Source organism: Corvus moneduloides, chromosome 10, assembly GCF_009650955.1.
Source record: "Corvus moneduloides isolate bCorMon1 chromosome 10, bCorMon1.pri, whole genome shotgun sequence".
Classification (NCBI taxonomy): domain Eukaryota; kingdom Metazoa; phylum Chordata; class Aves; order Passeriformes; family Corvidae; genus Corvus; species Corvus moneduloides.
Window position 1 is genome coordinate 27,693,540 of NC_045485.1, and position 15,882 is coordinate 27,709,421.

A 15,882-nucleotide genomic window follows, 5' to 3' on the forward strand; every position below is an offset into this window, starting at 1 on the left:
CACACAGAGCCCGAACGCTCGCTCGCACTAAACGCTCTTTATTGTATCCACGTCATCGCGGAAAGATCGCACCTCTTCTTAAATAGAATAGAGCTAGCAAACGTTTTTATCGCCTTGCCTTCTCCCACCCAAATAACGAAAAACAATCTGGTTTAGGCAGTATGTTCTCAGAAAAGGAGCGCGTTTCTCGTTGGAACAGCAGCACAACTGGCTGAGGGATACTCATTACTTGCTTATAGCTTCAACATGTCCAAGAATCTTTAGGAAAACTCTTTTAAAAGGCAAATGAGCAGCAAATCTGTGGACTTTCACACCCTTGGTCATTTGCTGAAATATTTAACAAACTATATTTTGCATGAACTTTGTGTTAGCACCACGCTGGAGCTCAAGGAAGTTTTAAACACCCAGTTCTAGGTCTTCCAGTTCCTTAAGGAGAGCAGCTTCTTTCTGAATCTTCTCCACCTAGAACAGAAAAGCATAAAATGTCACAGATGTAGCTTATTATAAAATGAACCTGGAATAAAGTGTACAGATCTCAACCATACCTGATTCTTCTCCAGCTGCTTGCCAGCAGCTGCCTGTTCTTTCAGCTGCTCAATTGCCTTTAGTTTCTGGAAAAAAAATAGAAAAAACCCACTCTAACACAAAAATATCGGTGAAACAAGAATAGAAAAAAAGTGTTAGAAGTTGCTGCACTTGCAATTGCCTGATGTATCTGGAGGCAGGTCCCTATGGAAGGCACAATCCCTTAAGCATCTCCAGATGCTCAGTCCAGAATTTCCCACCCATAACAGACATTTCTTTAAAGAACAAAACCTAGAGAACAGCAGTACTTCTTCATCTCTGAAAAAAACACCGGGCATTGTCTCACTGAAGGGCTAGATCCAAACTTGGAAATTACTCTATCACTATCCCTCTTCACCACACATTTTCCTCAGAAAGCCTGGAATGTTAATCCAGAGACTATGAACAGCAAGAGGCAGCCAAGAGAAATGGGAAAGATTCTCTAGCCAGAACCAAAAAATTTCTATCCTGGAATTACTTAATCCAAGCATTCTCAAGACTGGCAATAAACTTTGCACTCACGCCACAAGGCAAACCACAAGGCACTGTTCCTTGCCAGATCCAGGTCCCAACAACCACAGAATCCACAGAGTTCCTGTCTGAGCCCCAACACCTGCCAGTGCACCCCTGACCCTCAGCTGGGGGACTGGCTGCACCTCCACAGCATTCCCAGTCACAGCCTGAGGGTTCGTTTCAAAAACTCCTCCCTGTACTGCCACCTCTGATGGGACCTTCAGGAACCCTGGCACACGATGGTCTCCACTGCTGCACAGGGTGGGAGGGCAAAGGGAGGTGGGTACAAATTCAGGACATTACTGTGAATGTACGTGCATCCTCCTGAACTCAGCTCACCTTACACCCACACTAGGTCTTACAGACCAGCCCTTGGAGAAATCTATTGTCTGTTAGAAAAAGAAGCCCTTCACACCTTTTTCAAATTCTTTATCTTCTTGTCCACTTCAGGATCTCCCGTGGTCATGGCAGGCACAGCGTTCTGCAGGGCATTCTGTGGGGTTTTGTCCTGGGCAGGGCCTTGGTTTGCATCAGCTTTGGCCTCCTGTAGACACATAAACACAAGCTAGAAAATACCTTTGATTACAAACAGAATGAAAAATGTCTTTAATCACTTTAAGAGGATCCATTCAATATTTCTTCTTTCCCCAGTTTGCTGGTGTATTCCAAAATCTGGGCATGACTTGCTCAGAGGTACTGCATTATCTATTGATCTGCTTTCCATGGACAAAGGCTTGTCTGGAACAGCTCACATGGTGTTTCTTGTTTAATTTCTACTTCCTCAAGATCCCAACCACACACAGCACAGGGAAACATCAGTTTAAGCATGATATGACAAACATTTTACAAAGCAGACTGGGTCATTGTCTCTGAAGCAAAAGAAAGGGCTCAAAACCAGTGCTAGAAAAATTTTAAAATAGCATTTAAAGAAACTATTGCTTCAGAGGTTTGTAGAAATTGGAAGGCTAATACCAAAAGCTGACTTTTATCTACCTAGTCAAAGAATATTAAGTCCAGAAGTGACAGACAGGCTGCCTCTGGTCTGCCCTAAAAACACACCTCAGCCCTGACCTGCTGGGAACACATCACACCCAGTCTGTTCTTACCTCCCAACTACAACCAAAACACACCCTGCAGACCATGAAAAGTCAGAATCACTTTGTCTCCACACTGATTTTAGCTAACATTTGCAGCAACTCACCAAAGGTGTTACTTTTAAATCACCCTTTTGTTCCTGCTTTGCTCTGGTGAAACTGCCCGTCCCACACAGGCGACACGCGTGGAGGGCTCTCAGTGCGCAAGTCACTGCTCCGAGACTGACCACTGCCCTTTGGGAAAACTAACTAACATTATCCTTGCAAGAATGACTTTTGCAGTACCTGTTTAGCAGCCTTCTTTGCTTCATGCTTCCTCTGATTTTTGAGAGCTGTTTTAGACAGTGGCTTATCACTGCTTCCCAGATGGGGTTTCATGTTCTGGGGTGGCTCATCCTCATGCTGCAGGATATGCAAAATGGTTAAAACCCCATATTCCATGTTGGCACAGAAACCCCAAAAATCTACCTAAGACATCATATGCAAATATGAACCAGAAAGGAAAAGGAAAAAAGAAAGAAAGGAAGTGGGGGGGAAAGTATGCACTCCTTGGAATAGCCAAAGAAGGGTGACAAGGGTTTCAAACTCATCCACTCAAGTTTCCATGGGACTACCCTGTGTGCCCTGATGACTTCATAGATTTCTGATAAAATAACAAAATCATTATGTTTTCTGTCTCAGGAAGGAAATAAAATAAAATACAAGAGGAATAATCTAGCACAAAATGACTGAAGCCTGGCATTTTGCTGTTCTTGACAGCTTTTTAACTCAAACTCTTGATGATCAGAGAGGAAGGCTGAGCGCTGGGAGGGAAAATGCGGGGTTCTTGGAGGGCAGTGGGGGCTGAGAAGGGGTTTTTTTCAGTGTTTTTAAGATAACTCTCAACTGTGGCACTGTATTGTTTTAATGCGTGTGACAAGATTTTTTGCCCATATAAGTAAATAGAATTATTTTACTGAATGTATCTTTTCCCTACTCCTTCTGCTCACATGGTTTGCGAGAGCAGCCCTCAGCATGGCTAATAGACTGCTCACAGGCTGAGTCTCCTGCAAAAGCACCAGGCTCAAAGTCAAAGCTCTCTGTGACTCAAACATTAAGGGTGCAGCTGTTAACTGGAATTAGTTGCTACTCAGCCTACTTTGAAAACTTGTAGAAAGAAACTAATTATACAAGTAGGTCACTGTACTGAAATGTGTTTAAGCTGCAGATGACTTGCTAATGATCCAATCTCTTTCTAAAAAGTAAATTTACCTTATAAAAAAAACCAAACAAGAATGGCTGTTGGGAGGCCAGTCAAGGCCCAGGCTGGCTGGGTTCAGAACTGGTAAGTCGAGTCATCCATATCAGAGGCTTCTGTCCTAACCAGAGCACTCAATTTCACCACAAGCCACACCTGGAGTTTAGTGTTTCAGTGCACACTGCAAAGAGTATTACAAAAGCTTGCAAATGCTTTGTGAAAGGACTGTACTTGAGCCAAAGAGATGAGAGCTTTCTAGCATACATTCTTGCAAACCGTGAGCAAAATGCCAAAGAAGGTTACCAAGACCCCTCCAAACCCCCACAGTGCTGTCAACCTGGTTACTCTTCTCATGTACCTCCTCAAAAACACACACATATGTGAGGCCAAGCTCCAAACAGACATGAGACAACAGGTCAGTTCCCACAGGACACTGCTACTCACAAGCTTGGAGCTCGTCACGGGTTTGTTCCTCAGGGCAGGAGGTCTGTACGCCTGCGCAGGCCTCGGCTCAGCACTGGGCAGTTCGCTGGGAACTGCCTGGTATTTCACCGCTTTCTCCGGGAACACCCCATCCAGGAAGGGCTGCCAGAACACTTGCCACATTTCCTCGCCAGATGGGACCTTATAGGAGTGCAACACAGAGCCCGTGTAGTGCCATATCTTGTATCCATTGCTGACCCGGAGCCGGGGAGCACACGTGGCTGTCACAATGTGCTCCCCATCGGGACACCAAGCAAAGTATGTGGAATCCGAGGCCACTGGTTTGGAAATGAGTTTGTAGTTTTTAACATCCCACACTTCCATCTGTCCCCTGAGGTTTCCAAACCCTGCCAGCACTAGGATGTGTCCATGGGGGCTATAGTAGACAGCATTGCGAGGCCCGGTACCAAAATCAAACACAGGGTCACATTTCAGGTTAAAAACTGTGGCTTTGGCAGGCATGAAACCATACACAGCACAGAACTCCGCAGAATTGGGGCTCCAGGAAACATCGTAAATAGGGCCATTTTTTGCTAAAGGAAAAGGAAAAACATGCAGCTGTTGGGAGATTGCATTTTTTTCAGAGCAAGACAGAATAAAAACCATCACAATTCTTCATGCTTTGCTAAAATGCTGTATTCTAATTATTGACAGTGAAAATTAATTCTACTAACAACAGAGGGAAAAACAACCTTGTATCTTCTGATAACTTTAGTTACAGTTTGCAACAATAACTGCAGCCATTCCAAATTACCTCTGTACGGTCAGCATCAACACTTTAACAGTAAGCATAGCTTGACATGTAAAAAAAATCCGTAATTTTTTTTCCTCAAGTATGACCTCAGGACCTTCTCATATTGTCCCACTGGAAACCTGCAAAAACAGGAGTTTTATACCAGTTGGATAACAGTTTATCTTCTTTTAATGTAAGACATATTGTGTAGCTCAGCTTTGTAGAGGCAAGCAATAGTGACCTGAGTTCTCTTTGGCCCATGCCCATGCACAATATTTTATAAGTCAGATTTTAATGTGAGTGAGCACACAAAAATGGCTTTACACATAATGATCAAAACTTGGTACTGCCAGAAGCTATTCTGGGGGTTGGAACATTAGGAGATACTGAAGAATGATGTATTAGTTATGAAAACTCAGGTAAAATATCCAGGGGTAAATACAAACCACAGGCCATTATAACTTTTCATCATCTGGGTATCTTTACCCATCGTTCAGATAAATGCCAATTGCATTACTGAATCCTTATATCCAGAGTTGATGCAAATGTTCAAACTGAGTTAAATGGTTCGTGCTTGCTGTCACTCTGAAGTCTCATTATCTTTAGAAACAAGGATGTATAATCACACTATGTGTCCCCTTCGTAACGTTTTCAGTGACACTAACCCAATGCAGCTCAGATACAGAGGTGTGACAGAAAATGACATTTGGTGACAGCAGCAGCTGGAAAGATGAGGGCAGCTCCAAGCAGGCTTCACAGCTCTGCCAGAGCCTGCAGCAGCACCACGTCTTAGTCAAAAATGAAAAGCCCTATGCAAATGCCAGTGTGGAAAAAAGCTTCAAAACTGTACTTCAAAAAACATCCAACTTCACAAGGAATGAGACACCTCTCACTCCAAGTGCCCACCACTTGCTTTTATTGGAGAAAAGGACTTTTATGAAACAGACATAAGTTTGGGCTTTCCCTTGAAAAGGAATAGCTAAATTAAATGAAAAGCAATGGTAAACTTCCTGTTAAATACAGATGCAGTAGAAATAAAGAATTTTTTAGTAAGTATGTAGTTAAACAAGTAGTGTTCTCAAGCCAGGAAAGTGGTCCCAAAGAGATTCTATATACTGAGTCATAACCCCAATTCTCCTTCCCCAGTGAAGTTACCATCAGGGGAAATGGGGCCCAGTACTTGTCCAAAAGTTTTGCAGTGGAGGCAAACTGGAGATGCTCCCAGTCAGCACTGTTATGGAAGAGAAATTACACTCACAGTACCTCCAGCAAAGATAGTCCATGTCACCTCATCCCCAGTGCTCACAAGCATTCCCAACAAACTAGCCTCTACAATCCCAAACAGACCAGATGTTTGCACACAATAGCAACAGCTTGACAGAAGGAAAAAAGACCCCCCACAGGGCAAGTTAAGACATGGACTTCCAGTTCAAACTAGACACTGGAATTAGGCACATTCATCTGCTGCTCCCCAACATGTCATTTTTATGTCTTAAAACACTTTCAATTTTACAATACAAAATAAAGGACTTCTATTTTCCAACAGACCAAAAAATTGCTCTCACTCTGCCCTGGCTCATTGAGTAACAGTATCTTGCATGTGTAAAAGTGCAGGTAGGATTATTCTGTTTGGTGACGCGCTTCCTGTCCATTATGGATTCTCAGACATCAACCTGGCTCCATTGTCCAAGTCTTTCCTCAGCAAACAAGCATAGTTCCCTCCCTGTGCACTTGAAACACCTTCCCAAGCAAATTATCAGTATTTATTAACTGGAAGTGTTGGTCTCTGCCACTGACATTAAGATGGTAAGTCTACCAAAGGTAAGAAAATTCAGCTATTAAAAAAAACCACAAACCAACCCAGAAAAAAGCAACATCTTCCTGCAGAGGTAAAAAACCAAAAAAGCAGTGAAGGATTTTTTGTTCAGAGGATTTTGTTTTACAGATCGGTTCCCTACACTCCCAAGCCTGCAGCAGCCGCAGGGGTACTCACGCAGCTGCACGACGGCGCTCTCCCCGTTGGCCGCCACGTAGTGCAGCGTCTGCTCGCCGTAGTACGATGCCCCGGTCTTGTCCACCTCAGTGCTGGCGATCACCAGCACGGCCGTGGCTGTGAACAGTCACAGTTAGTGCAGCACAGCTACTGAAACCCACACCAGCCATTGCACAGAACACCACAGACAAAGCAAAATCAGCTCCGCTATGAATTCCTACTGGTTGCTTGTGTAATAGTGCTGGTATCATTCCTCTTTTGAATTGAGTTTTTCCTAAATGCTAACCCGAAAGGACTGAACATCTTCCTTTGTCAGATGGAAAATGTAAGCTCAGTCTATTAATTCACTGTAAGATCACAAGCAAGTGAACATCCTTTGCAGTTATAAAAAAAAATTAAACTACAGCAGAAACCAAACATCCTGATCAGTCCTTGAATAAAATATTTCATCAATATCTTCTGTATTCAAAGCTGTGTCCCTGTTGGGGGGTACGGAGCGGGGCACTGTGTCACCACGGCAAAGCCCAACCTGCCCCTTCCCCCAGACACATGCACCTCAAAATGTCTTGAGACATCAATCTTTCCCATCTCTCACAGCCTCCGTGCACGGTTTCTACATGTGTGTAACATCTTCCTTGTATTCCAAACTATGTGGGTTGAAGTAAAATGATTTGTACAAAATCATTCTGAAACAGCTCACTGCTAACAAACAGCAAAGCACAGAGGCCTGTCGGCTCACCCCAGTTGTGATATTTATGCATACAGATAATTCCACACATTAAGATTATACCATGGCGTGAACTGTTCTTATGTTTACAATCTAAATGTATTATTGACAAAGAATGCAAAATTATATAGGATTTTGTTATTCAACTGCAAAATTTACCAGCATGCATAGAATATTTTCAATTGCAACATATAAAATCACAGAAGTCACAGGAAAGTGCTGAGCACTCCAGGGTGTGCAGAAATGCACCCCAGCAAGGCATTAATGGCTGCCCTCAGGATTTATCTGCATATGCAAATTAAACACAAACCCCACACAGTAAACAAAGTAAGTCAATCCAAAATGAGCACAGTATAAAAGTTTCAGTACACAGCTGTTATACCTTTTTTGTTCCATAGCATTGTCACCTTGTCAGCTTTAAAGAAGCTTTTGTTGGCTAGTGCTGACTGCGGGCCCTCGAAGTTGGGGTACTGGTAGAGCCTGACAAAGGATGGAGCACCTTTGCTGCCTGGGACATACACAGCAACCTGAAACAGCCACGAGATTTCACTGCGAGTTAAAGCCTTGGTAGCACAGGGCATCATTACTACCAGTACATTGTACTAAAATCACAGTCTGGTTTTTTGTTTTTTGTTTTTTTTTTTAAGAAAACCAAGAAAAGGATTGGAAGCTGGAGCAGAAGTACCTTGCTTGGCTGTGCTCCTGGGGACAACACGAAATCACTGACCTTCTGCAAATGCAGCTTATTTGCAATGGTATCTGCCAAGAAAAAGGCCACAGATGTGTGATGTTAATGACAAACCACATTACCTGGATGACCTAACCACACCTTTCTATGGGGCTGCATCCTGGATAACACAGACCAGTAAAGACAATCATAAAGGATCTCTTTTTCTAGGCAAACAACCATTATTTTCCCATTTCACCACATAATTTTATCTAAAAAACCAAGTTGAATCAACCCTACATCTGAAACCCAGCATTTAGTATTTGGAAGTTCAAAAAGTAAAGGAAGCCTCTGAACCCGAGGTGAACACAGCTTGCTTTTGAAGCACATATTCTTCACCTTATCTGTGCTGGATTCAGTCACATTCGCTGCCATTACACAGAGGCAACCTTCATGGGAAAACTCTTCCCAACAGGAAGCACTCAAGAGGCCTGCTCTGGGCTCAACACTGCCTCTTCCCACAAACAGCTGATGGGAACAGAATCACCCCGCAGCTCCACTGCAGCCGGGAATGTGTACTGCCAGCAGATGTCCTGCTGAGGCTGACATTCCCTGCTTCCTGCAGCTTGGTTAACATCAGCAGGGCTAATTCTCAGGAAACTCAATCTCTCATAGCCTTAATTCTTGTATCAACATTATATTTAAAACAAAACTAAGAATGCAAAACTAAAACCACACACTGCTGTTCTCCCATCCATTTTCTTTAATTCCTTTACATTTTTGTTCTAATTAATTTTTATCTTTCTACTTTTCTCTTCCCCTTGCCCTTTTCAACATCTATTGACTCCAGATACTCTACCACCAACAGTAAATTTCCTTGGTAAAAATCTTCAGGCTTCACTATTTCATTTTTGCCATCAATTTTTTAATGAGCCATTTTTAACAGTCTATTGACAGAATATGCACAACCCAAGGAAGTAATCACAGATCATGTTTTCTAACATCAATTTCCTGGATCTCTTTAAATGAGAAATAATATGGAATCAGGCCTCTTTAACTGAGAATCAGATGCACTTCATACCATGTAAGTCAGTGAAAAGATAAATAAGAAAGTGAAAACACACTTCATTAAAGCATAATGATTCTGGATTCCAAACTGAAATAGATTGTAGGCAATATTTAAAATAAAAAGCAAGCAAAAGAAGAAACAAATAAAAAGCTGAAAACAAAAACCACCCATCAAAAGAAGCAGCATTTATAGAAGGAACGAAATATAGAGAAATACTTGCGTACTGAAGTTGTTGTTTTCAAAGAAATGCACTTCATTGTTCACATTCCTGGCACAAATGCTTTCATCATCTGCCCAGCAAGGACACCTGCATATTATGGGAAAAGTCAGAAACACAAAATGATGCTCAACATCAGCACTCCAGAATTGTTTCTCCCCATTTTTAAAGCCCAGTAAGTTCAAACATAATACGTTTAATGTGGATAAATGACAACTGCATACCAAAAAAGTGCACGTAAGTGCACTTGGTTATTGTCTGCCCAGCTTTTCTCTGTGGTCCAAAGTGAGAGTGAATTTACAATGAACTATATACAGACACTCACAAGCACAGACGCTGGTTTTCAGTTAGCAGCAGGCACTGGTTTGAAAGCCAACACCACACTAACAGCTCCATTTACCTGGATCAGATTTTGAAAACCACATTTCTTTTTAAACAATTAGCATCTGGAAAGCTTATTTACCAGTTCTGCATCTTTTTCTGCATAAAAGACTTTAAGCATTTTCCAGTTCTCAGATCATGGAGCTGCAGGTTGGGCACCCCTGCTGTGCCATCCTTAGCAGCTGCAAAAAAACACAGTGGTCTTTGAGGATTAAATCTGCTTCACCCCGACATCACAGTTCTGCTAGCACCCAAACTCCTCGCAAGCATGCAGCTTTTGTCCCCGAGGGACCAAACCCATGAATGCTGACTGCTGTACCTATTAACCTCAGTCTGTTTTCAGAAAGAACTCACACTGGGAGGCGTAGGGTTTCTACTCCCCACTGCAAGGCTGCAACCACCACCACCTACACAGCTTTTTAATTCAAACCAAAACCCATCCACATGGAAAACGATGGAGGCATGTTCTCCACTCCAATGTTTTGCTCTCACAGGAATGAGGTGATTTGGTCCATTCCACCACAGTCACAGCTGTCTCTGCAAGCAGTGCAAAATGGTTCTGCTGCTTGTAAACTGTCTGTACTCTCCTCCTTGCCTTGGATAGCACAGCCTGCCTATTGCTGCCAGTGATTTATGGCAGACCCAGAACAGCTCACTTACAGCTTGTGCTACCTTTTCTTATCCTACCACCTGTCCCAGTTCCCAGTTTCCCTACAGCCTGCCCAGTTCCCAAGGCCCAGCCTTGCCCAGCTCTTCCCCCCCAAAGGCAGCATTTACACCATCTGTGGCTCAGACAGGACTGCAGCTCTCAGAATCAGGAACTCAAACCCCTTCAGGGAGGCAGAGGAGGGAATAAAGCTCTGGACATGGAGAACACTCCAGTCCAGGGGGACCAGGGGAGGACACAACTACTCCAAGACAGTGTACAATCTCCCTTGCCTACCCAAGAACATAAGCTGCCTGCACAGCACACTGCACCATGACCACTTCCCAAAGTTTAGAAAACACGTGACTACTGACAGAGTAACTATGAGCACGTGCACTCTGACAGAGCGTTTGTAAGGATGGCCAACACCAGCTGCTCTCGGACAATGGCCTCCCTCCCTCCTCCACCGTGTTCCTGACTGCCCACAGAACTTTTTGTACCCTTTCTGTACTGCTCATTTAGCCAATAAATGCATTACAGAGACGAGTCAGGTACTAATCCAGACATGGTTTAAGACAAGCACAGACCCGTGCTTCCCCAGCTGGTACAATACTCACTTGCATAGGCCTGCCACATTGCCAGAACATTATTCTTTGGCGAGAATTCAAGGCAGACTGTCTTTGGGAGATCAAAGGAATGCAGTAACTCAGCTCTGGTGACATTAACAACATTTACTCTGGAACCAAAAGATGCTATTTCAATAAAACACGCTTACAATAGTTAATTAATAGCTGAGAGAATTGTTCAAGTATTTGACTCTTCTAGATCAGCCCCAAATTTGGCCAATATAACAGAATTAGAAGAGCTTTTTTCCCCCTCTTGTTTTACTAAATCTTTCCAAGAGCACATTTTAAAACCAGACACCCAAGTATGACAGAAACCAAAAGTGACCACTGGTCAATACATAACCCATGTTTTTGTCTGCAACACGTAAGCTCTAAACAAGAGAGTGAACTCTATAATGCACCTGCTCTATAAGAAAGGAACCTTGTAACGTTCACAAGGTGTATAGATTCATTATTTTCTGTGGACATTACTAACAGATTAATCCCAGAGACCAGGTACTGGGAGCCATGAATAAGAAAAACAACCAAACCACAAAAGCATACCCAGATTGCATGGGAATGGGTGCATTATAAATAAGAGAAGAACAGCAAATATTTCATGTGATAGTCAGAAAACAAAGCCACTAATGTAACAATAAACTGCATTTAAAATGTACATGCAAACACTTGCATTAACAGCAACCATCTTTACACAGACGTGAGTAAATGAAGCATAACTGATCCTGTTTATTTCATACAAGCTAAAAATTGGATGATAAAAGGCACCCACTTTTCTCCATTGCACCAAGCAAAGAGGGAGCCGTCCTTGCTAAAAGCAACAGCTTTGCAGTTTTTTCCAGAATCCCTAAAGAAATAAGAAATGCATGTGAGTATTCAACAGTGCCATAGTTGAGGTTTTTTTAACAAAAATGAAACAGATTGCCTGCTGTGCTCCTGAGGAGCCCTGTGTCATGGTGCAGTCCCTGCTCCCCCTGCTCAGGGACTATCACCTGCACCTGGCAGTGCTCAGGCAGGCACAAAGCCTTCCAAACCATCAATTTTCTGAATTCATTTATATTCACACATTTTTCAAGTCCAGAGTCTACCTTTCTTTTCAGAAAACTATTTCTTTTGTGCCACTTACACCAGTACCTTTGGAATGCTGTGCTCTCTGTGAAACTGGGGGGCCCATTCACCATATACAGCCCTTCGGACCCTCTCACTGCAAGAAGAAACAAATAACTCATTTCAGATGCAGAAAATTGTCCAAAGCAGACGTTTTTCTAATTTGTGAGCCCTGAGACGTGCACACACTTTCCCATGCTTGCTGTAAGGGAATTCCAAGACATAACCGAGACACGCCCCTGGAGCTCCCATCCCACTCCTCCTTCAGCAACACCCTCTGTAGGATTGTGCCCGGCCAGGGGGCAAGGAACCCCCAGGATGGGGATCCAGAGCCTCTGGACCTAGTCTCAAAGTAAAACAGTTTTTATCATGACTAAATGCAACTTCCCAGGGCTCGTGTACACCACAGCCCCGAGAGACCCTAAGGCAACCTTTTAACACACCTTAAATGCGACCCACGAGCTGCGCAGCCCTGTCTGGAACGTGTTCCCCAGCTCTTCCGTCAGGCTCCCCATTAAGATCCAAATTTACAACAGACAGTAGTGAGCAGCCCAAAATCTACCCTGAACAACTGCAGCCCCCACAGACCCGAGGGAGGGGAAATAGGCTGGTGTTCAAAGCTTAAAGATCCAGAAAAGGAAAATACACATTCCTTATGTTAGGGACAGTTTAAACAGTGAAATACTGAAAAAGAATACGACTTTTGAAAGGAGCTTCACAAACTGCAGTGCAAACCCCACGAACGGCAGCGGACACGCCAGTGGGCTCCGAGCTCCCGGGAGCCGCTCCCTGCCCCTTGGATCGGCCCCCGCGTGCTGCGGTGCCGGGGCCGCCGCGGGGGCTCAGCGCCCGGGGCAGCGGGGCAGGGCCGCCGCGTTTCAAGCACCGACCCGCCCCTGCGAACGCTCCCGGGCACCCCGCGACTAAATCGTCCGCGGCTGAAGAACGAAGCCCCGACACGCAGCCTCGAGAGCTCCCGCGGGGCGCGGGGGAGGCCGGCAGCCGGGAGGCTGCGCGGGCGGGGGGCCGGGGTGAGCAGCGGCACCCCAAAGGAGGGCCTGGCCGCGCCCCAGCCCCGGGCCGAGCCAGCACAGAGCCCGGAGAGCCCTGACCAGTGCTGGGAATGGCATCGTCAAGAACTCCCGGACCGGGACCGGACTCGGGCACGCCGCGGCAGCGCACGCTGGGGAGGGGACGCGGGGCGGACGGCGGCGAGCACCGGAGGGGCACCGGAGGGGCACTGGAGGCGCAGCCCAGCCCACCTCCGCACTCGCCCCCCGCGCACCAGCCCCGACCTCCGCGCCGCCCGGGTCCGACGCACCTGCGAGCAGCGGCGTGGGCGGCGCCATCTTGGGGCGGCCGGTGGGGCGCTGCTTCCGGTTCCGGATCAGCGGCGGCGCAGCGGCCGCAGCGCGCGCCACGTTAGCGGGCGGGGCGGGGCCCGGGGGCGCGTGCGCGGGTTGGCGCGCGCGGGCTCCGCCCCCGGCGCGCTCCCGGCGTGCGGAGCGCGCGGTGCTGACGCGGCAGCGGCGGCCGGGCCGGACCGGGCCGAGCGCGGACATGGTGGCCAAGCAGCGCATCCGCATGGCCAACGAGAAGCACAGCAAGAACATCACCCAGCGAGGGAACGTCGCCAAGACCTCGGTGCGCGGGGCCGGGCCGGGCCGGGCGGGCACGGGCACGGGCACGGGCGGGGGTGGCGGGGCCGGGCCGGGCCGTGCCGTGCCGTGCCGTGCCGTGCCGTGCTGTGCTGTGCTGTGCTGAGCTGACGGCGGTGCTGTGCTCGCAGAGAACGGCCCCGGAGGAGAAGGCGTCGGTCGGGCCCTGGCTGTTGGCGCTGTTCATCTTCGTGGTCTGCGGATCAGGTGAGCGGCCGCGCGCGGGCGGCTCGGCCCCGGTGGCGGCTGCGGGCCCCGGCACTGCCCCTCCGGGCCCCGGTGGCGGCTGCGGGCCCCGGCACTGCCCCTCCGGGCCCCGGTGGCGGCTGCGGGCCCCGGCACTGCTCCTCCGGGCCCCGGCGGCTCTCGGGTCCCCTGAGCTCGCTGCGGGCGCTGCCCGGCGAGCGCTCCCCTCTCCGCTTTCTTGCAGCCATCTTCCAGATCATCCAGAGCATCCGGATGGGCATGTGAGGGGCCGCTGCCGGGCCATGGCCCGCCGGCCCCGGCCGCCGCGGCAGATGCCGAGGAGCGGCGCGCGGCACCGGCCGTGTCGCATTCCAGGTCCCTTCACGAGTCATTCCGAGTTTTCTAGCCCGTGCCACAGTGCCTTGAACAGCACCACATGTATAAAGCAATAAAAGTCTATTGTTGATCTACAATCGTGGACCTACTTATTCGCTGAAGATCCAGCCTGGTCTCTGTAATACGTGGAGCTATATGCGACGTAGGTCCGTAGGAACTGACATCTGTTGTAAACACCGGTCCCAGATCAGTGTCACCCTCTGCTGTATAGCTGGAAATGGTTTTATTTGACGCTGGAAGCCAGGATTCTTGTAGTGGCTGGAGCCCGACCGTGCAGCATGTTCCCGAGGAGTCTCTCCGCAGTCCCCGCCGTGCATCCTCCGTGTGTGCGTAGGCTAGTCCCACTGCAGCATGGCCGCACCCGTCCTCACACCACGGCACCACCTGTAGCTTTGTCGTAATCCACGCAAAATGCTTGTCTGTGTAGGGGTAGTGGGGTAGTGAGGAACTGGCATGGCTGGGCAGCGGCTGCTCCTGGCAGGACCCAGTGCTGGAGCTTCATGGACTGTGGGAGCACCGCGGCCAGACCTGCGGCTCCCCGTGCCTCTCCTGGCCGTGCCTGGGCTGTAAATACTTCTTGGACAACTTTCAACTTTCAACAAGTGGTGATAGTTTTAAATTTGATGATGTTGTGTGGGAATATTGGGGGAGGGGGGACACATGCTGCCCCCCTGCCCACAGTTCTGCTTCTATATGTGCAGCCCCTGCAGAGTGTGGTGTGTCTTGCAATATATATTTAATCCTATTTAAGGTAAAACCTGCTTTCAACTCGATTTCTTTTTAACAGTGGATCCAGTACTTAATTGCTTCCCTACTGGTGATCACAGTTCCTTCTTCTGTAGATGACTGTAACTTGAGATCACATGGAAAATGCTGCTATTGATCATATTTCCCTGCTGATGGCCCTGATTCCTGCTGGCTCTCGCTGTCTGCGTGGTGACAAAGGTGGTGGGAATTGCTCTGCTGGTGCACACAGTTGCTAAAGGAAGATTTCTTTTTTCCAGGTTTCTTAGTAGAAGACAAATTTTAAGTCTGGTTACATTAGAAATAATAGAAAACTAAATCGGTTGAGGTTAATGAAATGCCTGTTAGGTGTGAAGGAACAGATCTTTTGTACGCATTGTATTTCCATATGGAATCATTGGGACTGGTGTAAGCCAGCACAGCCCTGAGCGCACCCAGCGTGGAGCTGCCCGAGGGCACGGGGACCTTGTGCTGGGACACTCGTGTGCTGTGAGTGGTGGCGGGGGAAGTGTGTATAATCGCTGATTTTAAATAAAGTTCTTTTCAAACACAAGCTGTGTTCACTCTGACGTGGGTAAAGCAGGGCTCTGCTGGGTGTCGAAACTCAGCCATTCACACCAAGCATGGATTGATCAGCTTTTCCCTGAGAGGAGCCACCATGCCATGGGGCAGCCCCATGGTCAGCTGTCTGGGTGCTGGGCCAGGTTGGGGCCACGGGGCCTGAGCTGGGGCTGCCAAGGCTCTGGACACACCCAGCCACCGCTCCCCTTCCCTCTGGGGACCAGCCATCCCCCCACAGGCGTTCAGCAGGTGCCTTCTCCTCACATCTTGTCTCTCTGGCCCC

The 15,882-nt window shown here is 47.4% G+C and overlaps 2 protein-coding genes across 2 annotated transcripts; one reads left to right on the forward strand and one right to left on the reverse strand.

The window, feature by feature from the left end:
* Window positions 1-22: 22 nt before the first annotated feature.
* On the reverse strand, window positions 23-13,470 carry EIF2A (eukaryotic translation initiation factor 2A). Its single transcript, XM_032119778.1, has 14 exons — window positions 13,376-13,470; window positions 12,082-12,151; window positions 11,720-11,794; window positions 10,942-11,060; window positions 9,761-9,860; window positions 9,305-9,387; window positions 8,030-8,103; window positions 7,727-7,871; window positions 6,618-6,734; window positions 3,853-4,424; window positions 2,457-2,573; window positions 1,493-1,621; window positions 546-611; window positions 23-462 (listed from the first exon to the last, which is right to left on the reverse strand). Exons 1-14 carry the CDS (start codon window positions 13,401-13,403, stop codon window positions 397-399), a joined length of 1,761 nt encoding a protein of 586 aa, XP_031975669.1. The 5' UTR covers window positions 13,404-13,470; the 3' UTR covers window positions 23-396.
* Window positions 13,471-13,542: 72 nt separating this feature from the next.
* SERP1 (stress associated endoplasmic reticulum protein 1) lies at window positions 13,543-15,591 on the forward strand. Its single transcript, XM_032119782.1, has 3 exons — window positions 13,543-13,698; window positions 13,844-13,919; window positions 14,143-15,591. Exons 1-3 carry the CDS (start codon window positions 13,615-13,617, stop codon window positions 14,181-14,183), a joined length of 201 nt encoding a protein of 66 aa, XP_031975673.1. The 5' UTR covers window positions 13,543-13,614; the 3' UTR covers window positions 14,184-15,591.
* The last annotated feature ends 291 nt before the right edge of the window (window positions 15,592-15,882 follow it).

Coding starts and splice junctions, on each gene's coding strand:
- EIF2A (XM_032119778.1), bottom strand. CDS start 13,403: ATGGCGCCGCCCACGCCGCTGCTCGCAG. Junction 9,861..10,941: donor AATGTGGCAGGCCTATGCAA/GTGAGTATTGTA, acceptor GTTTTTTTGCAG/CTGCTAAGGATGGCACAGCA. Junction 1,622..2,456: donor CAAAGAAGGCTGCTAAACAG/GTACTGCAAAAG, acceptor ATGTGTCTACAG/GAGGCCAAAGCTGATGCAAA.
- SERP1 (XM_032119782.1), top strand. CDS start 13,615: ATGGTGGCCAAGCAGCGCATCCGCATGGCCAACGAGAAGCACAGCAAG. Junction 13,699..13,843: donor GGAACGTCGCCAAGACCTCG/GTGCGCGGGGCC, acceptor CTGTGCTCGCAG/AGAACGGCCCCGGAGGAGAA. Junction 13,920..14,142: donor CTTCGTGGTCTGCGGATCAG/GTGAGCGGCCGC, acceptor GCTTTCTTGCAG/CCATCTTCCAGATCATCCAG.